Raw genomic sequence first — 22,657 nt, forward strand, 5'->3', positions numbered from 1 at the left:
GAAATAGCAGGCATTTTTAGAATCACTGGCAACAGTACGTTCAGATTTGTTAATTATGCTCCAGTCCTCAGTCTATAATGTGATGTTCTGGTTCTACAAAACTATTTTAAGAACATTTCAAAGAACGCATCAATAAAACAGAAAAGATATGAAAATCTTTTCTCATCACTACAAAACAACCCTGAAAAGAGAAAAGCATTTGTAAAGATGAAAACTAAAGAATACTTCAGTTGCACAATAGGCAGATTTTGTATAACTCTGTAGTGGGTTAAGATAGTTGAGGTGTAGGGAACAATGACCAGTATCAATAAATACATTTCAGTCTAATCCTCAGAAGTCTTAGGAGGTGGAAGTTGACACTTCTTTTCATTCTATGTTCAAGTTTATCAAGTAGGAACTTGGTCCTGCTGTACAGTCTCATCTGTTGGGAATCAAAGGCTTGATATGTTTGAACAGCAAACTCCTTGACTTCAGAATTTGACCAGGACATTCTTGTAATAGCAGGTACTTAAAATACTTCTAGAAGAAAAGTTACATGTCCCTATATTTCTTCAATAGCTCTTTAGTTCTTATTAAATGATCCTCAGTTAGAAATAGGAAAATGGTCACTTGACAAATAGTTCCCCCAGGCATTACATGATAAAATGGCAACTAAAATTTTGATCTCTTAAGACAAGACAAACCTTGTTTAATTTATATATATATATATTTATTTATTTATTACTAAATTTAACTATAGTTCTGAAGTTCAAATAATCCAGGGCTGAGAAAAACAAAAAGTATTCACAGTTTCAACAAATATTATTCTGTGCCATTTTAACACTGAAATCAGCACAGGGAAACAATGAATTCTGGTTTGTACTGAACTCTCAGCTCTCACTCCTGTCAAACCAATAGCCCTACAAAGCAAAGCCTAAACAGACAAAGAACATGTTAATAGAATTAATAGCTTTGGAAAGAAACTAACTCCTCTTACAATCCATCACTTAACCTTGTGAATGAGAACTCTTTATCACTTCTGTTCCAATTATTTCCCTTTGCCCATAGAAGTATGTATTTCTTTCCTCAATACTCCTATGGCATACCATTTCTCCAAGTATTTTATCTGATTAAATAACCTCTTGAAATACAACAAATAATTCATCATCTTGAACAAAAGTTGAAGTGCGTGACGCCAGCCAAACATGCAGAAATAAAAATTAAGCTCCCAACATCATTTCATTAGAGGCCATGACTCAAAAAAGTACTGCAGAAGAATAGAAGAATTTACACTTCAGTTTTGATAAAGAGAACACTGATTCACTGTGTGAAGTGGAGTAATTAAAACCTGTAAAATTACATACTCCCGGCAGTAATTTGCTTCAATCTTTACAAAAGATTCCCCTACTTCATAGAATGGGTTTAGTTGGAAGGGACCTTTGAGATCATCTATTTCCAGTCCCCCAGCTATAAAAGCAGGGACCCCTCCCACTAGACCAGGTTGCTCAAAGCCCCATCCAGCCTGACCTTGAATGCTTCCAGAGAAGGGGGATCCATAACCTCACTGGGCAACCTGTTCCAGTGTCTCACCACCCTTGCAGTAAAGAACTTCTTCTTAATATCTAGTCTGAAACTACCATTTAAAGCCATTTCCACCTGTCCATTCACTACATTCCCTTACAAAAGGCCTCTCCCTAGCTTTCCTGTGGTCTTCCAGCAGTACTGGAAGGCTGCTATAGGGTCCCCCTGGCACCTTTCCATGAAGCCTTCCTGGAGCATTCCTACAAAAGGAGTAAAAGCCAGAACTTGTGGCTAAAATACATGTCCTTAACTGAGGAAAATTTAAAGAGGTAGATGGAACAGAGAAAGGCAGAAAAGCTCTACTTATCCCCAAAGCTGGTCAAGGACAGACTGAGTGGGGTCAACAAGGTTAAGAGTGCTGAACTTCACATAGTAGTGCAGGGCCATGGGCTTTTTGGGAACAGACAAACCTTTGCTACATCTGGCACTTCTTGTCCATGGCAGAGGGCTGACCCTCCACCATTGCACACCTTCACCCCAGCAACAGAAAGACATACACCACTGGGCCTGGGCCAGGAGTGCACAGGCTCACTATATTTTCCATTGCTCCACAGAATCTCCTGAAAGGGTTGCAAGGTTCAAAGGAGAACAATGAACTGGAGATGGGTGATGAAAGGGAATTATTCCAACAACAGATTTCCATTCCAGTTCTTAGGAACAGATTTTTGTTATTAGCAGAGGTTGAGTCACGGGCATCAGAAACTGAAGATGCTTTCCTAGCTGTTCACCAGGGTAATTCACATGGACATTCAGTGCTCTTTAGACACACCAAGTCTACCAGAAATAGACAGAGCAGCTCAGTCACATGGTTGTCAACCATGGGAGCAGACTTCCCATTGGTTTTAAGTTATGAGACATTAAGATCTCTGCTGTACAATAATGATTCACTCCAAGCAAGGTCCTCCAAACAAGTCCCAGTTTAATATAATTAAGGGGAAGACTAAGAAAAGCAAAAAAAGGACAGAGTGTTGAAAACACAGAACAAGCAAGCATTTTTACAACTCACTGTCCAAAATGTACTTGCTGGAGAATATTTATGTGTATATATATATCTATATATATATATATATATAAAGAACACTGTGGTAAGATGGTAAAAAGTATCAGTCCACTCAAAGTGTAGTATAGTCCTCATGAGAGTAGAAAATGAACATCTTGATTCCACTCAGTTGTTTACATTCCTATTAGATCTGCATAAAAGATGAAAGCTCCTTTCTATTCCAGGGTAGAGTCCAGAGAAATGAAGAAATTAGCACTGTCTTTTCCTTTCAGGAAATGTTTTACTTTAGTTAGAACAACTGACTGTACCTGATTTAGTTTTCTTTCAAGAGCAATTCTAAATTCCAGAAGCTCTTAAGCTTCTTCATATAGTAAGCTTAAAGATTTCACACATGAGCAACAAAAGCATAGTAGAGCTGCCCATTTTATGGTTAGAGAAACTGAGTTCACACAGAACGTACATTGCCCAGTAACACAACATACATGGGAAAGTCAGATAAGCCCAAAACTTGAATGCCATGTCATGCTGGCACTACCTACTCCTACTTGAAGTCTTCAGAGCCAAGAAAAATATCAAGAGGGGGGCTGAAGAAGTAGCACACAGATCTACAGAAAAAGAAAAGTCAATGAAATAATACAGAACTCTCTAACTGGACAGACATTTCTTTTCCCTTTTAATTAAAAAGTAGGTAGCTTATAACTTTGTAATTCTTAATGAGCTACTTTTCAACATCAGACTGTTATTCACTACACTTATTAATGACTGGTTGTAAGGCTGGGAGCACGCAGGGAAGAAAACATCTTGATAAAAGAAAAGCAGATTAAGCACCAAGTGAGCATTACAAAGAAAACCAAGTGACAACTTCCTACACTGAACAACGTAATAACATATGACAATGTAGAGTAAGACATAAAACAGTGTAAAATGGCACGATGTAGAACTGTAATTCCATTTTAAGTACCTATCTGTCACTACCATAACCTACTTATGAACATGAAAAGTCAAAGCAATCTCACTGTGAATCCAGAAAGCTGGAAGAATGGCTATTTCAGTTAATTAATATGTCTCTTTTCTACAGAGTAGCATAACTTCTCTGTGTAGCTCAGTTGCTGATTCTGTCTAGACTATATTTTTAATTATGATGCCATTTGACTCAAAACCTCTTGACAGCTCAAGCCAATACATTTCTGTATTTATCATTTTCAGTTTGCCCATGAACTTTAAAAAAAAAAAAAAAAAAAAAGAAAAGCAAACAGCTTATGTTAATTCCTTATATTCAGTCCCAATTCCTTGCTTGAAGAAATAACACGTGGGATAGGTTAAACTGATAGATCTCTTGACATGCTAATATAAATATCATCACTACTGAAATACACAAATTTTACCTCTGTATCTTTACTATCAACTTCTACAGTATTCAGAGGAGTTTTTATCCAAATCCACAGTCTTTGTCTGACAGTGGCCTAAGCATTTGTAGTTTCACCACAGTTAGCTAAATGGATCATTTTAAATGGAGACAGAGAAAACAACTGCCTTACACTTGCATAGTTATCTGTACTTATTTTCTCCTATTTGCTTTTCTCACCTCTCAGCTAACACTTTCCCCAGATAAGCGCACAAGGATGTACAAGTGTTCATAATTCTACTCCTGCTAACTATACTTCACTGCAGAAACAGCCTAAGAAATACAGCTATAACTCCTCACAGGTGTTCAGGCAGCCTTTGCCATGCCTCAGTGAACACTAACCCATTTTACCCTTACAAAACATACATAATAGTGCAGGAAATGTGATGTCAGGACTCCAAAACTGCTTGTCCAACTCATCAAAATTGCCAGTCTGAGGGTAACTTGCAGTTTCTCTCCATCTCCTTTAGGGTTCTCTAAATCTGTGAAATAATTATTTTATCAGACTGAACATTTTCAATATTCTCAATCCACAAGTTTGTGGCCAGCCATTCGGTTCTGGTTCTCCTCTGTAACAGAAGTAATAAACAAAAACATTGCTCTTTTTCACCACATTTTCACTGAGAAGAGTAATAAGGTAAAACAAGTGGAGTCAGACAGTTAAAGATGTACCATAATACTAGGAAATAATTCTGATTTGGGTTATGACTGGAATCTGATACCATTTAAACTCATGTAGGTAATTTTTGTTTAGTTCTTTCAATCTAGAGCTTTTCCACATGTGAGCAACTGTTCTGCATATGGACTTAACAACTCTTTCTACCTTCCGATGCTTATGCTCCCTATCTGACTGTAACTGTGCTTCTGTTTCTGCTTTGCTCACCTCCCTCCAGATGTTACTCTGACACGTTTTGAGCATGGGACACAGGTGAGCTGTCACCCTCTGCAGAAGGGGCTGATTTACTCCCTTACAGCTAGCTGACGTCATTAGGAAGCAAAACACTGATCTGAATTACAGAAACAACCTTTTTCTCAAAACTGCAGACCTATTTCATCCAGTCTTTTTTTAATGGATATGGGGCCGTGTGCCTTGGGCTTCTTCACCTTATTCCCAAGACCGAGATTTCCTTTAGCTTCTCACCTAGCAAGACAACCAGTTCAGCCTCCCACATTTGTGAGCAGGCATTAGCACATGCCATTGTGCACCTCAGCTGATGGGTCATGTCAAAGGCCCATATAGAAAATACCAGTACCAAAATCTTGTGTTCTGCCCATCACTGATGGCACTGATTTGGGCCTGTCCTTTCCTCCCTAAGGAACCAATTTTAACAAAAAGTAGGGAAAAAAAATAATACCTTCAGTTCCCATCTTCCAGTGAAAACTACACTAACCTAGCAATTGCATTCTGATCACCCTGTGAATTACATTTTTTCTCCACATTCAATAAAATAAAATTTTCCCACGGGAGCCCCTAATAGGTACCACATGTATCACTATGAAACTCTCAGAGGCTAGTAGCTTATTCAACTTGTGGGAATTTCCTTGGCATCTATGCATTTTTACCATGGTTGAGTAAGCTGTTGTAGTAAATTCACTACTAAGAACATTAAAGAAAAGTTTGGACTCTTGGACCTTGGAATTAGGCCATAACCAAAAAAAAAAAAAAAAAAAGGAAAAAATCCTCTGCAGGAAGGCATGTGGACACTGCTTATTTTCATTACGCAATACTCTCCAAGTGAAAACTTCAATCATTGGATAATATCCTGTGCTACTGGTTTATGCAAGTTCCAGACCACAGTCATTCTAATCTTAAGGAACAGTAACATGGATAGAAGAAGGCAAGCCTCCTGCTACCCCCATGCTTTTTATACTCAGATAAATAGGGTTACTACCAACATAAGAAACACTTAAAAGAGATCAGTGAAAATTCTTTTTGGAATCTTGACGAACCTTTTTCCTCTTATGGTGAAAATACAGTGTTCTACTGAGTTTTATTTCTTTTGTTCTCCCGTCACAGTATCTTGACATTGCAGTAGACCAGACATTTTAGAATACTGCAGTGTGACAAATGAATATTTTTGTGAGTCTGGGTCATACACAAGTTACAGTATATTCTCTGTGAAGCTTTAGGACCTTCAGTGCCAGTATTTCCTGTGCCTTTTCTTCTACATAATGCATATATTATCACCATTTCTCCTTATTTGTAGATATACTACTGAGTTCACAGTCAACACTGCCCTCAGGATCCTGAACACAGCGTACTGTCTCTCAACCTCCAGAAAACCAGCTCTATAGCTTTATGTACAGCTGTTGCATGTGCTGAGCATCTTAACATTGAAGAAGAAAGAAATACAGAAAGATGATAGAAAATCAGCATCAACGCTGTAGAACTCCATAGTGTGGTTAAAGCTACAGTATAAGAATCACCATAAAGTACCCTGGAAAAATGCACATAAAGAGGTTTGCAGCATGAAAGTTCATCCTTGTGAGCTAATAATTGATGACAAAGCAGAGGGTGAAAAAGTACATTAGATTTCATTTAACTTTCATCTTGTCAGTACCAATGAAAGATTTAGCCATAAGCCAACTCACATCATTTACTAAAGCTATCAAGTTTGCATGATCTACCCCCTGCTATTTTCTCTCAGTAAACTGTAATTGTAATTTAGTCTGATAATTAATCCTCTGTAACTTTTTTTTTTTGACACTAGGCACATATAAGTACCCACTACCCGCTAATCGATAAAAAAAAAAGTCTTGATTCATGCAGTAGCATACAGTTTGCTTTAAAACAAATATCCTGCAATTAAAAACATTATACAAGAACAGTTTCACTTTAAGAACCATGTTAGTGTGAAATCTCATCATGATTTTATTCAGTTGAACAGGAAATGGGATATAATTTCAAACCAGCTCAATGCAAGTACAGTATTAAGAGTTACCTCAAATTATTTAGCCAGTGGTGACAGCTTACAGAAGATAACTGCTCACTGATGTTAGGATATGACTCTTTCCACAAAGATTTGTATTTTGATAGATTTTACAAAGGAAAATCCAAACCGGGCTTAAGTAAAATATAACAGCTATTTTCCCGCTAATAAAAGTCTGGGGGCTTCTGAGGCTGGTTTGTTCATTTTTGTTACTTCTGTTTTCCTTTGTTATGTTTAAGTTTGGTATTGATTGGTTAGTTGATTGGTTTTGAATCTAAAAAACAAGGTGGGATCATTTTAAAAACTGAACTATAATCACAAAATGTTTAAAGTAGGAATTTTCTGAGCAGTATACATAATTTGTCCTTTTACCACATCAAAGGATAAAAGACAAGTAAACATTCAATTCAAGCAGTAGAACACTGCAAATCCAACACATGCTTAAGTCACAGCACAAGACTTGATATTATCACAGAACAATAATGTCATACTCAAAGACGTTGCTGTTAAATATGTTTAGACATACATACAGTGCAACAGCAGGGGTTAGCTAGGTCTCTCAAAAATATGAGAGAACTGGGATTTCTTATCAGATATTCCTATGTGATTTGTTTGAGCACTGTATTAAAGATTTTGTTTCCAAGAAAAATTTATGTGCAAGTTTTACACTAGTAAACTGCTTTCCTAAAAAGCCATTTGCTCAAATATTCTTAATTGATAAGCACATATTCCTAAGAATAAATTTTTTTGAGCTTTTGATACAAGTCTTAAAGAGGAAACCAAAATCCTCTGCAGTAACAGTAGATGTTTCAATTGTGCCCTTTCTTATTAAACACTTCATTAAAAGATATGCAGGCAGAAGCTTACTGCAACTATTTTAATTCCACTAAAATTCAAGGAGTGACAGCACTGAATGTCAGCCATTGAGGGTAGCTCAAGGGTTTCAAGAGAGAAACACAGTTTAACATAGGTACTCCTCACGGGAGTGAACTGTATTTGTACAGGATAAAGTCATTCTGATTCAACTTTACTATGCATTGGTTCTTACAACATATGGTAAACAGATGTGGGAAGAAAAATACATTGGAAAGTGCTCTGTAATTGGAATCTGCAAGCAGAAAGCTAATATGATTAAATGAAAGTTCAAGTATCAGCTAATCATTTTCTATTAGTCCTCCTTACTTCTATAAAGGGAGTGCTCGCACTCAAGATACCTTGTCTTCCTATTCAGAACAGTTGTGTAATTTGCAGAAGTCTTATTTTCCACATTTTACATTATGGGGGGAAAAGGACAGGTGGGTTAATGTGTATAGTGACAAAGTAATTATCTATCATAGGGGTAGCTGCAACAATTGAGATTTTGCCATCAGTACCCACATATTGCATCTATCGTGAGCAATAGCACAAGGGACAGTGTAAATCTGCGATTTATAGCCTGTAATACAATGTGCTGAAAACAGCACAGCTAGGCACTGATCTTAAAAGCAAAGCACTATCACAGGCCAAAAGCATCTTCCTTAGGAAAGCAACACACACTGTCTCATCTAACTGCCAAGATTACCTGTTGTGTTCTTAAATTAGATAATTACAACATGTGTTCAAAAATTATCCCATTTTCAGTCAAGGCATCAGCAATGCCAGCTTAGATTAAAAAATAAAAATAAAAAGCATTTTCCTCTTCATTTTCCCTGTCTCATATGGCTTTTCATCCTATTCCTTCATCCACATAATTCCAATTCCTTAATGTTACTGTTGAAACAGGCTAGTATCTGTGTGCCAGAAAAACTACTGCTGTGAATCCTCTGTTCACTTGCAAAAACACAATTCCCTCCGTGACCTCCTTCCAGTCACTTTAACAAATACTCCAGACTTACACTATTTCATCTTAAATTCCATACAGCCTAAATGCTTATCACATGAGTAATTTACTTACACAAATGAATACAAATTTTGATATTATTTCACAGTCATGAAAGTCTAACTCTCAGATATAAAAGGAATGGGAAAAGAACAATTCACTGGCACACTGATAGTATCAACTTTTGTCCATCTAAAACCGTTCAGCTATGACTTTCCACTTTTCCTTCCTAATCAACTAAATGGGTCAACTAAACCCATACTGACATCAGTAAAAGCACAGTTTGTATTCTCTAGGTTGGAAACACACCCTGGAGAAATAGCAATACAAGGAGGGGAATTAATCCCTCAACACCTTTTTTTTTCCCCTAAAAATTCAAGTTGATTCAGTGAACCATTACCTACAGACCCACCCAGTGTAACACTGCTGAATCTCTTCCAAAACAAAACAGTGCCACCACATCAGCTAAACAGCACCAGACATACATTGTGATAGTGATGGTGGTCACCTACCAAATCTAAGGCTAATTTTCAAAGAACACAGTGATATTCAGAAATTAAGTGAGACTGATATCAAACTATATCACACATGCAGTGACAGCCTGAGGAAATCCCGTAAGGAGAATGCAAGTCTAAGCCACTCAAACAAACAAACACCAATAAGCATCAATACAACAGAGGTCCTGATCCAACAAACTTATAATACAAATAGAAACTTATAATAAAAATAAAATCAGTATTTGAAGGGAGTGGATACAGAAGGGGGTACAACTGTTTACAAGGGTGGATAGTGATAGGACATGGAGAAATAGTTTCAAAATGAGACAGTGGAGGTCTATGTTACAAGCCCAGAACTTACTTTCACTTTCACGCAGCATTTCAGCACACATCATACATTTCTACAAACCAGTGGTACTCAATGAAGCACTGTTCCTTTACAACATACTTGGTCCAAGCTAGTCTAACAGGCACAATAGTTTCTATCCACAAAGTCTATAACTAAAAAAGGAAATCTCATCATATAATACAGAGCCGCACAATTAATTTGAAGGGAGAAAAAAAAAGAGCTATCCTCTGCAAGCTCTATAGCAAGTGTAGTTTAAATGAGTTTCTTTCTCCAACAACAACAAAATATCCAATACAGATCTATGTTAACTTATACAATTGACTGAGCATGTATTGAGGCAAGAGTGAAAGCTGTTTATCTGTTGGTCTTGCACCTGTGTGTAACATTGTCTACTCTTGATTTTTCTAGTCCATGTTATACTATTTGTTTTATTCTCTATTTCATGTCAGAAAAGGTGTACAAGCTTGAGTCACTGCTTCCACTGGCTCTCAGCTACAACTACAAGATGCTGCTAAATGTAATCATGCAGTTTTAGCACTGCATTAGCAATTTTTTCCATAACTGTAAAACAGTATTCAGTGATAACATTTTTGTTTTAGTTTAACACAGATCATCTAATAGTTGTTTATGCTGTGGACAAGAAAGAATGAATGCGCACACGCACACTTTCTCTCCCCATCCCACTCCCCTGCAGTCAGTAACACCCACCAGGAGAGTATGTTTATACAACTGCAACTACCTTATTATAACATGTAATAAATAAAATGTTCTATCAGTAGGGATTTCATGCCAAAGGCAGTACCACAGCCTTTAAAAGGTTGAAGGTCAAAAAGAAACCAGGAACACTGAGTCTTGTATAATATACTTTAACGTCTGTCTTTGATAGCCATAATAGAAACCGTTTTCATAGCTTAACATCAATATTGGTCTATCTACAGCATTTAACAGTAAGTGATCAAACAGTTCCACTTGATCCTCTATTCCGAATAAAAGGCAAATCTCCCAATTGTTTTCTCCACCTCATAGTTCTGATTATATTACAGACTCTATCCCTGATTGCTTTGAGAGACAAGATGAACAGGAAACACCAACATTTCTTGATGATCCATAGGGAGCAGGCAGATGAACTCTCATCATACTTAAACATCCTCAGTCTCTTAAATACCAGAGACTTCAGCCAGCAGTAAAGACATATCTCCAGGTATAACAGGTCAAAACTCTCAACAGCAGAGAGGGAGGGGTAGGATGAGGAGAGTTTATTCTTGTAGCACCATTCCTCAATTTAATCATAGAAGAGAGATATGAAAAATGATGTAACTTATCCAGAGCTGTGTACTAAGCAACAAAATCTGAAGAACTCCTCAACTGTGCATATACACTAGGCACCAGGTGTTAAAATGTCCCACTACATGGCTTCTACAGTATTGGTCACTTCCAAGTTTTAATCTTGTTGCAGTCCACATAAGCTGGTAAACATATCCAATGAAAAATACCATTCCTCAATACACACTGTATATGCAGTCTTATTCTCCCACCTCTCCCATTTCCTTTATAAAGAGGCATACTATCCATTACAAAAAGCTTAGTAGCACAGCCATATTTTGGTATGAAGCAAACAGAAATAGAAAAACCACTCCAAGGACATCAAAAGAGGACATACAACATCATACATGCCTAGCTGTTTCCTCATTTATTTTCAGATTCTTAAGAACACTGTTACAACTGAAAAGAACAACTCTGGCAACCAAACAACAATCACAATGTTTGTAGCTACAAAAAGAAGTGCAAAGAGCTTTAAGAGCTAATGTTCTGTTCTCATTTCAGCCAAATGTAACTGTATGCTTACTACACATGCTTTTTATTTCTCCTGGTCTGCAAACTATTCCCATCAAATCCCAAAAGCCAGTGTTCTGTTCCAAGGTCACTAAAAACACATGCTTCTCTCTCTTCCTCACTCTCTGTAAATCAGTTTTGGTAAATTTTTTTGAGGATTTTCAGTCTTCTTGAAGCAACAATAAGGCTTTTCACCATGTCAAACTGTTATTCTAAATCCCTTGAAGGCCCTTATTACTGCCTTATGGGCCTTTGTTATTGCACTGTAACTGCTACCTTCCAAAACTGCTTTCTATCAAGCTTGTCCACAGCCACTTCAAAAAACTAGTCAGGAAAATGTGCCAGTCTTGTATTCGGAATGCCCCAATGCATGAGGATATGTTTTTAATCAGACTAGTGCAAGAGATGGCCAGCTACTTATTCCCTGCTAACTCACGTCTCTGACTCCGAACTTCCGCCCTTACTTCCTCTTCCCATGCACGGGATTTCAATCAACTAGCCTCTGACATTCACTCTGCCTCCCTCCACTGTCCACCTACCTGCAGATCACCCTGCATCATGCAACATCATGCTGGACACAGTAATCCCAAGCATGGAGGGCGTGTTATATGGTCACAAACTTGCTGAACAGAGTTAAATAGATGTCATAAAGACTTTTTCTACAGAAAACCACAGATTAAAGTGGTCATTTTAATTTTCATGATTGCTTTTTAACTTAAGGACAAACGCACACAACCACATTAAACTCCTAAAAAGCATTAACAGCTCGCTGGCATTATTTTCACCTTCAGAATCTATAGCAAACACTTTCAAAGGTACATCCCAAATATATTTCTAGTTTTTGGAAAGTCATATAAAGATAAAACTGCTGTTTTTTAATGTAGAATTATGCCATAACATATGGGAGATACTTGAGTTGATGTCCACTCACAAAAACTGAGGGGGGGAAAAAAAAAGAAAAAAAAAAAGCAGATAAGCTATGAGGGAGAAAGATAAAACTGTCTTTCCAAGAAAGTACGGAAAAGTCACATTCATGACCAAAATAAAGTTCCACACTGACAGTTCTTTTTCTTGATTTCAGGTTACCTCCGTTTCTCTATGAGCATCATTTCCACTACTTTCCCTGTTCCTATCTTCTGTTTAATGAAGATCTTCCTTTTGAGTTATGGAAGGTCCTTCCCAAATTTTTTGGTCCATAGCAGACTGACAGAACCTGCTCCAAAGATAAGGTACTCTTCACACTGCTCACTCAATGCATGAGGAAGAAAGAACAGAAGGAAAGCCCCTATTTTAATGCTGTTTTACAAATTCAGAGACCTCTCTTTATAAACAAATATCTGTAAAAGATGGTGACCATCTCTTCCTTCAGTGTTAAGTCCTGTACATTTAATGGAAATTATAAATCATCACCTTTTATGCTGAATTTAAACTTCATTCCAGAGAATTTTTTTTTTACTCCCTCTACTTTCTTGAGTAAGTACTAGGGTATATTGATTGAAAGAATCTGCTTTGCCTGACATCCAACTTGATTTCTAAGGGTTTTAATTTAAATCTATTTACCAGGGTTTAACTCATTTATAACTGTTCTACACTGCACTTCCTATCCATTTTACTGGTGCTGAGAGATAAAACTTCTCATGAAATTTTAAAAACCTGTTGAAAGACTACTGCCTTCAGCAGCCCTTCAGAGAGGTAAGCAGAGGAAGCCAATCGGCTGTTCAGTTCACTGAGTAATGAATTCCCAACAGCTTTTTATTTTACACTCTTCATCTGCTACCAACACTACTACTATCTGACAATAAAGTCACCTGCCATCAAGCAGAAGACACAGCTGAAAAGAAGAGCCTTCTGAACACCGTGTATACATACTGCTGAGATGGCAAAGTTACCACTTAAACACTTTATACTCATATGCTAATGCAGGTCTATTGTGTTACAATTCTTTATATTTTAGGTTATACTGTTCAAAATTTCTCAGCTGTCATTCCATGCTACAACCAAGATGCTGACTTAAATAAAGAAACTTAATAAGGATAGCACTTTCCTAACCACCACTGTAACAAACAGCAATATAGTTAGAAGATAAGGATTGATTCTGCTGACACACTCCAAATATTAAAAGACAATTTGTACTTCCATGCTTCAAAAATAAATTAGTTAAATAAATTAGTTTTGAGAAGCGTGTTTTCATTTCTAAGAAACACCCATGTTATCTAAACATTCATTTTAACAAGTGTACTGCTGGAACCAGTGGCCATGATGGTTCAAGTGCATTAAAAGCTTTTAGTAAGTCAGTATATTTTAAGTAGACAAATTCATAAAGCTGGTAAGTTTAGAACACAGCCTTTTTTCCTTGCTCATTTGCTCTTCCACCTCTCTTACCTCGTCTAGTAACTCCAAGCAGCATGTTTGCACACAGGCTGAAGGAACAGTGAAACCCGTTCTTTGGACATTGATGTAATTCCGGCATTGATTTATCCATTCTCTCGAAACTCCACAATAGAAAAAGATCAATCACAAGACCAAAGCAGTAGTATTACATCAATGTGTTAGGTCTTCATCAAAGCTGGCATTTCCCCATGACAACAGCCCTTCCCATGTTTCACAAGGTTTGAGCTGAAACAGTTTTTGAAGGATTCCTCCCCTTAAGCAAAAATAGTAACCTTCTTCACAAGAGGAGTCACTTACGAGGTCTCTCCTGTTCCCTTGAATCTAAATTCCTTAATGTCCTGAAGATTTAAAAGCAGGAGAGAATCTGTTTTCTTCCCTTATTTTCTTAAGAGTCTGATTGCTTTTTTTTGTTGTTGTTGTTACTGGTTTTGGGTTTTTTTGTCAGGTTGTTTTGGGGCTTGAGGGTTTTTTTGTTTGTTTGTTGGTTTTTTAAAGGTTAATTGTCAAACTGGGAAATGGTACTGATAAGAAAAACTATGAAGAAGAGAACTGCCCACCAAAAAGCATCATCAGAAGTAAGTAATCCATAAACAATGAGCATAATTAAAAAGACTATGGGCAGAATTCTTCTATTTGGCCGTCGATATACAGGCACTGCCATATCTTCCCACACTCAAGATGTTGCCTAAAACAGAAGCAGCATGCAGTATGGAAGCATTCAGGTGAGCTCTGTGATGGGCAAGTGACTTAACTCTGACTTCACAAACCTCCTAGCCTCCTAGTTCTGAGGCACCAAGGGGTGGAGTCAGAGGGAGAGACTCAAAAGACGCCCATCAAAAGAATGCTTTTCTTCCTTTGCTCACATCAGAAATGTTACCAAAAAACTGCTCATTTTATATCCCTTAGAAGTGCTGTTTAAATTTTAAAGTCAAACTTTTATTTAACAATCACAGAATTTCATTTACATATTCCAAAGAATTTGCTGAGAAGGCTGATGAATCAATTACAGTTGTTTATACCCAAAGTAACTTTTACTTTTTTGTACATTGACTTGTATAACACACACACAGGCAATATAAATGCTGCATAACACAACAGTTTTCCTTCCACAATAAACTTCAGGTAACTTCTGTGAACATAACCCAAACCCATGCAGGTATTGAATTCTTCATTAAAAAAAAATGAAACTGCCTAAACTCTGTACTGTACAGTTCAGGACTGTACAAGTCCAAAAAAACAGCATATGTGTACAAGCTGTTGAAGGTAGTGGTAACTATCCACTGTTTCACATCAGATAGGCTAAGAAGAATTTACAGTAGCAGCCCCTCTGCCAGCTTTTTCACTTTACAAAGTAAAGGTAATGAAATACAGTTTACCTCCTGGAAAAAAAAAAAAAAAAAATCAACTATGAATTCAAATCCTATTTTCCTTGGTCTCATCTTCCACATTTACATGGCTGAACAAAGTTGAATTTAGCATTAAAATACAAGAATTACTCAGGTCTACAAGGAAGATAAAATCCTGCGTAACACCTGAATTTAAAACCACACACGCAGACAAAGAAACAGAGAAGTGTTTTCTAACAGCATCGATAGCACAGCATTTAAAAAGCAGCTATCACTGGGAATGCTAATGAAGATATTTTGTCCTCAGCCAACCCATAGGCCAATGGATGCATGTGTCCACACAATTTGCTCTGGGGATAACTAACACTGGATGTTCTCCTTATTGCCATGCAACACCAAGCCTTGCAGAGCCAGGCGTACGTATCTCTAACAAGCTCAACATGACAGACACTTCACAGCGCATCACTTCTGGTAATAGCAATGTTTGCACAAAGGTAATATTTGTAGATGAACTTTTCGAACATTCAAAATCATTAGCTTGGAAACATCAATTTAGAGTGCATTTAGACATCTCTTTGTTGCACTGTTTTCTTCCATAAAACTCAACCTGTTCATTCCTTCCCTCCTTCAAAATCCTTCAGAATTTGGGACAAGGTCTAGAAAATGGGGGATATTATATTCCACTAGAATACATTCATCCAGATGTACTGGGGAACAAAGTTGAGGAAAAAAAAAAAAAAAAGTACTGAAAAAGTTGTTTTTAGCAACACTGAAAATAAGCTAAAAATGTAACTACACTCAGTTCTTTCAGAAGCCTACAGGTAGAAAAAGAAATTCCTCAATAAAAAAAAAAATATATACATATATCCGCAGCTTTTATTTCAAGAGTAGGTTTTTTGGGGGGTTGTCTTTTGAATAGACATTTTTTCCCAACATTTCAGCCACCTTCCAATGTAAATATCATGACACCTTCACCTCTACACCAAAGACTGTTATAACAAGACAGCCACTATCTCAGTAAGACTTCCCACTGGCTGGTTTGGGAAAGAAAACATAACCCACTGGAGATCAGTGAGGCACACTATTCCTCCTCAAATCCCCTGCTGCTAAAAGAGGAAACGTGGTTCCTCTTGGCACCAAATGTGGTCTCTTAAACACACATTTCCACAATTATCTACTTCCTTCACTGAAAATTACATGCTTAACAACAAAAAAACTACAGTATACTACCTTAGCTGCTTGGTGAGCAGAATTAGCACTGTTTATTTGTGAAAGATATGGTGCTTGAGTTTTCAGTCCACTTTAAAATAAGATACCTACACTACCTACGCAGTCATTTAACAATTGCACACAAGGAAGTAATAAAGGAAAGGAAGCAGAACAAACAAAATATCCACACATATGAATCTAAAATAGGGCATTTATAACACTGTACAGTTTGGAAATAAACATACTAGCAGGGATTGGTCAGGTCTGCTCCGAAAGTATGCCTCTTGTTTTATTGTGTTGGTTCACAGTGTCACACATGGATGTTGGTGGCGTGGCAGTAGAGGTCAAACCTTCCCACCAATATTCCACTACATGTTGCTGCTGTGTGACAGATGGCAGCAGAGGGGCACTCGGGCACAGTGGCATCTGACACTGATGTGCAGACGAAGCAAAGAGGTGACACTAAATTCCTCCATCAGTAAAAAGTGGCACCTACTGACATCTGCTGATGCTTGCTGAACATTTACGCTTATCTAACAGTGTATATGAGCACAACAAAGCAGTGAGTGGTGATTTCAGCAAAGGTAATAGTGGGTCACCTCTGCTGATGCAGATTTTTATAACCATAGCATGCAGGCTCTTGTTCATCACTGGCAAAAAAATAAAATTAAATAAATAAATTAATAAATTCTAATGGTAGTGACTACATTGAAAAATAGCATATTCTGTAGCTGAGAATTTGCTCTATTAAATACTAGCATTCTTTTCTTCCTATCTTCTGTAGTTTCCATGGGAATAAATATGAGGCATTACTTTCAGAGTGACCTACATGTAATCTGCTCACAAAGCAACACCCGAGGAAATGGTACAATAGCTCCTGGAGGAAATAAAGCAGAGCCAATACACAATTATCTCAGCAATCAAAGCCTGTCACTAGTACTGGGTTCTCAGCCAGAATTATTTAATCAACACCAAATTCTCCATGTTTATACTAAAGGTAACATTGCTTAGCAAATTTTCATACAGGTACAGTTTTGACCACTCCTCCTTTTTCAGGACACCACAATTAATTTCTGCATTGCAAGAAGCCTTCAGTCTTTTCTGGTTATATCCAAATCCTAGCTGTCTGAAATTCCACATCTGTGTTACTTAATTGGCATCACACAAGGGACACTGCAGTTGCTGAGTAACATTCCTTCTAGGCCCCTCATTACAGAGGCATTAATGACTGCAGTCAGCCCTGTTCCACTTCCCTGCCCAGTGATTTAATTTCCTGTACAGCATGGCTTTCAGCGTGCCTTTGAACACTTCTTCAGCTGACACTGCACAGCAGATCTGCACTCTCTGTCACATCAGAGAGCTTCTGATGGCCAATATATAGCCAGCCTGCAAGCAGTTATGTCACTCTCCTCTGTCATGAAGATCCCTGCTGAAACAAGTATTCTGTAGTTAATTGGGTTTACCATTCAGCTTTGCATCGCCCAGCCCATCAGAAAGCAAAGTAAAACTTTTAAGGGAAGTCTTCACAAAAACAAAAGAAGAAAAAGGAAAATAAGCCACTACGGAGCACCTCAAACAGAACTCTACACTAGAGGGAATGCCATCTGAAAGTGGAACAACAAAAAAACAATAAAGCAAAAAAAAATCCATAAACAATTGGTTCTGAGCAGCTAAACTGGTTCGAAGGCTAATGGAAAACACAAAACACCAATCAAATAGCAAACTCCAAGCAAAATACAGAAGTATAACCTGAAAAATATACTAATTTTTGGTTACTACTCACAAATAGGATGGACAGTCTTGACAGATGTGTCACATACAAATAGATGCAAATGCATCACAGAAGCAAAGTTCTTGGATGTTCAATACATCAATTGCAAGTGAATCTGTTATTACTCTTTCTGCTTTACTTTGACAACTTTACTTCAACTTCTGTGTCCTCAAAAATATTCCATCTTAAGAACTTGTCACGACTTCCTGAAAAATTTTAGCTGCAACAATTTGAGATAAATTTCAGCAATTGCATGAAATGAGAGATAATGGGAGCATGAAATCATAGAACAGTTTGGGTTGGAAGGGATATTTAAGATCATCTATTTCCAATCCCCCTGCTATAAGCAGGGACACCTCCCATTAGACCAGGTTTCTCAAAAGCACATCCAGCCTGGCCTTGAATGCTTCCAGAGAAGAGGGATCCATAACCTCATTGGGCAACCTGCTCCATTGTCTCCAACAGCTTCATGTCCTTTCAGTATTGGCCCCCCCCCAGTACTGCTGTACCTCCTCTCTTTTTACATTTAACAGTCCTTTGGTTTTTGAATGTGACTACTGAATAATTCTTAAAAGGCAAATTTTCAGTCCCTTAAGTTGTTAATGTTCAGCTCCCATCTCTCCCTACTATTAGGGGAGCGTGCCATGTCAGCCTTGGGGACTAGTCCAGTCACTAACTCCACTTTTCTGGAGCTACAGGTACATTCTGCTGTAGGGTAATAAAAAAAAGAAAAATCAATCAGTAGCTGTGCTTTTAAATTGCTCAAGAGGAGAGCCTGAATTTTGTGCAGCGCTGCTGAAAACAAAAAGGACTATTCACAGTATATGAAGATAATGAATGTATCTTCTAAGGATAAGAAATGTGGTATAGCCTCCTAGCTAAGATTAAGGATGGGAATACCTAGCTTGGAATAAGCATGCATTTAGCATGCATTTTAAGTATCCCAAAATACAAACATATCTGTCCAATGGTCAGCAGTTATTGCATTACTCCAGCAGACATAACACATTCCACTGAAATAAAGATATTTCTTGCATATAGAGTCTACAGTTATCCTGCAGGTATTTAATAGTCAGGTCATGCTTTTTTTTGCTTAATTAAAATTAAAGGACAAATTTAAGACAGTGTGAAAAGACACAGTAACTGTTGATCACTAGTGATTTGCTATGCTCCTATAAAATAAAAAAGCAACGTACACGAGAGGATTAACTTCTTGAAGAGTTTAAAATTATCTGACAAGTGACCTGGTACCGTCAATGCTGATGGACATTCACTGTCAAAAGGACAATTAAAAGCCCTTCAAGAAAAAAATGTCCTGCCTGCTACTACTCCTTGCACTGTGCAAAAAGTGGTCAGAGAATGCAGCTAACTCCTTAATGCTGTTTACAGATTGGTTTGTATACAGGAATGAAACTACTAGCATTCCTTTATCACCTTAACTGGGCAAGTGACTTCCATACCTCCTGCTCACCTGGGATTAAAAAAAGGTTCTACAGGCCAAGCTAAACATGTCCTGTAAATCCACATGTCAATCAGTCTATATCACAGTCATGCTAAAGGACATATCATGCATTCTTTTACAGCACTGGCAGCACAGAGGAAAATATAGTTTGTGGTCACTGAACTTAACCTAGACTGACGCAAATGTAGCCTTTGGGGTCCTGAGAAGATAAAGTAAATTTTGCTGAAGACTGACTGTCAAGGGCACTGTTGGAAGCAGTGGGGTAGGGGGGGGAGGAGGGGGGAGGAAATAATTTAAAAAAATGAAGAAAGGGGCTGTAAATACAATCCCATAACTCAGCTTAGACTTAGTTCGGTTCTGCATGCATGCTCTTCACCCATTGTGAAGCAAGGTAGAACATGCACAGCCTCACTGGCAGCACATCAGAGCGCTGAGCTTGGCTGTCACAGCAACTGACAAAGCCTGCTCATATGCCAAGAGTAGTATTGTATGTTGAATGTCTACAGGTCTACTGGGAAAAAAAAATAAATTACAATTCTATTTTGGAAAAGGAATGTTTAAAGTACAGAAAGGGTACAGTAACAGTAAAAGGAAACTTTCAATCAGGAGATTACAAGGAGGGAAATGGGTCAAGTGCCAGTTAAGAACTTCCTCCTTTGATCGCAAGCACATACAGGCCCTCTAGGCAGAGGAGTTTGTGTGTACAAGAAAACAGGTAGACAGCAGTCAGAGCCCTTTTGAACGTGGCCACAACAGCATCTGGATAGTAAAAGCACATAGCTGAGAAGAGGGAGAAAGAAATTCTTGGGATGACCTACAGGTCATTCAGGAAGGTCTCTGGGCTGTTTTGCCCACAGACTTGTAGTATGTGATTCTAAGAAATGAGTACAAGATTTCCAACTCTTGTGCTTACAAGTTTTCTTGCTTGCTTTTAACAGTTCAGTCCCTTCTCCTGAACAGTGAAGGAAAAGATAAAAAATACTGGAGGTAGTATCCTACAGCAGCATATAACCACAACAGAGAATGGGCCAGTGACTTTCCTTCACGCTTGATCTGGTGGGGAGACCTAGGACTAAGTGCACAGTAGAGCTGGACTCTCACCCACCTCTAAAGAAAATCTGCCATCACGTCTCAGGATCTCGAACCCTGTAAATAGGGTTGCAAATGCTTCAAGTTCCACAGACTAAATTCAAGTGTTATCATAGCTGAACCCTACAGAATCTTTGCTGAAAGCTGAAATAGTTACCACTGCTTTAACTATCTCATACACTGTTCAAATAAGCAAACAAGTAAAAAGATATTCTTTATCTTAACTAGAACCTCACCAAGATGTTCACCAAGAATACTGCAGTCAGTAACATCTAAAAAACCACGAAGACCAGGAATACGGCAAGAAAGATATACTGCGTGTTCATTACATACTTAGCCTCTCTTTTCTATTAAGAGAAAACAACTTCCAATATCATCTGTCTGTGAATAAAGATGTATTCACCAGATTCAGTGGTAACTGAAGTGACCGCAGAACGCTTGGGGAGAGACTGTAAAGCTGCAAGCATACCAAAGATGTTTCCATGTATTTGTTTCGAGAAGAGAGAAGAACATGCAGTGTGTATGCATTCTACTGTATGGCAAAACTGTGACATTCTGTATTAGCAATGCACAAGTATCAGAGTAAGGTCTTCCACTCTATGAGAGGATGAACTGTGAAGGCAGAGTAAGCTGAATACAAACGCAGACAGCATGCAGTTGACTCCAGACACATGGATAGAGAAAAGAGACTGAAAGTACTTTTGTTAGATACTAGGAGGAAGACAATATGAATAGTCCTGTGAATAACTTTCTGGAAATAGACATCTTTCTGCAGCATTTGAGGCACGGAGTCAAAAAAAAAAAAAAGAAGAAGAAGAAAAAAGAAAGAAACCCATTCAAGTTTTTAGCTAAGCAAAAAGATACCTATTTACATCACTAAAGCCTCAAAGCAAGACTGGCAATCCTGCAACAAAGGCAGAACAGTAACTAGTGAGTCAGTACTGAGAACTGCTGACATCCAGTTGCTGTATTTCAGGAATGGGTGGAAATACCTTGCTTTCACCTCTGAACAGCTGTCTACCTTTTACCAGCTTACCAAGTTACATACACTAGAAAGTGTAAGTGTGGCTGGGCTTTCAGAGTGCAAATCCATTGTCTCATTAACAGGCTCTGTTCAAATCCCATTTGCTAATGATCATGTTTCCTTAGGATTTATTTCCTCCCTTCCTTAATCCGTGATCAACTCTTAAGCCTCTTTGCAGCAGATGTACACATATTTCAACTATTTCTGAGTACTTACATACCCTCTCTGTTACAGTTCCAAGGAGCTGAGATCCATTGAAGTTCTCCTTACACAGAGTAAATACAGGTAATGGCAAGAACATGATTTCTTCAAACCCTCATACCAGTAAATTTATGATCATGCAGGAATTTAACCTACACTTGTTTCTCTTCCAGTAATACTCCATGCTACTTTACTATTTAATAAATGCAATCTGGGAGAACAATGTACTAAAAAACTGTTTGTATGTTTTCAACATCACTGGAAACTCAAAGGAAGACCTATACAGATGACATAGTAAGGTCACATGTGACATTCATTTTAATAAAATCATACCTGATCAAAGGCTTCCTCTGGATGAATACCCTAGCTGCAGTTCTCTGTCCAGGATATTTTCCACCATATTTGAGTTTCTGCCAGGGCAGGAAGTTTCCTAGAGGCTTCACCTTCCTTACAGCTACAAACCTGTAAACCTCTGGTCTGCTGAAGTAAAGAGTAATTGCCAGCAAGATTAAAGATTGTTATACTTGACAGTCCTTGACATGATGAAAAAGATGTCGGTGGCCTTCATAATACAGTAAGTATTACAGAATACTCATAAATTAGAAAAAGAAAAAAGTTTTATTTTGTACATCATATTGGTGAAGTAGCTTAAAAGCAAATTATCTCCAAAAGAATAGTAGAAAATGTAATACTGATTCAGACATTTTGAGAAACAGTAGTTTCCCATCTATT

At 37.8% G+C, this 22,657-nt stretch overlaps 1 protein-coding gene across 5 annotated transcripts in view; it reads right to left on the minus strand.

Annotated features, from left to right (window-relative positions):
- Positions 1 to 22,657, minus strand: part of MLLT3 (MLLT3 super elongation complex subunit) — a 108,215-nt gene that overhangs the window by 59,865 nt on the left and 25,693 nt on the right. Inside the window, exon 1 of one of the 5 annotated variants that reach the window (XM_015849094.2) lies at positions 13,815 to 14,114. The exons of the other annotated variants lie outside the window; for them this stretch is intronic. Within the exon in view, the coding sequence (XP_015704580.1) occupies positions 13,815 to 13,914 (100 nt within the window). The 5' untranslated portion in view covers positions 13,915 to 14,114. Of the gene's footprint in view, positions 1 to 13,814; positions 14,115 to 22,657 lie in introns of those variants that run through there. 5 annotated transcript variants of the gene reach the window in all.

Source organism: Coturnix japonica, chromosome Z (genome assembly GCF_001577835.2).
Source record: "Coturnix japonica isolate 7356 chromosome Z, Coturnix japonica 2.1, whole genome shotgun sequence".
Taxonomy (NCBI): Eukaryota; Metazoa; Chordata; class Aves; order Galliformes; family Phasianidae; genus Coturnix; species Coturnix japonica.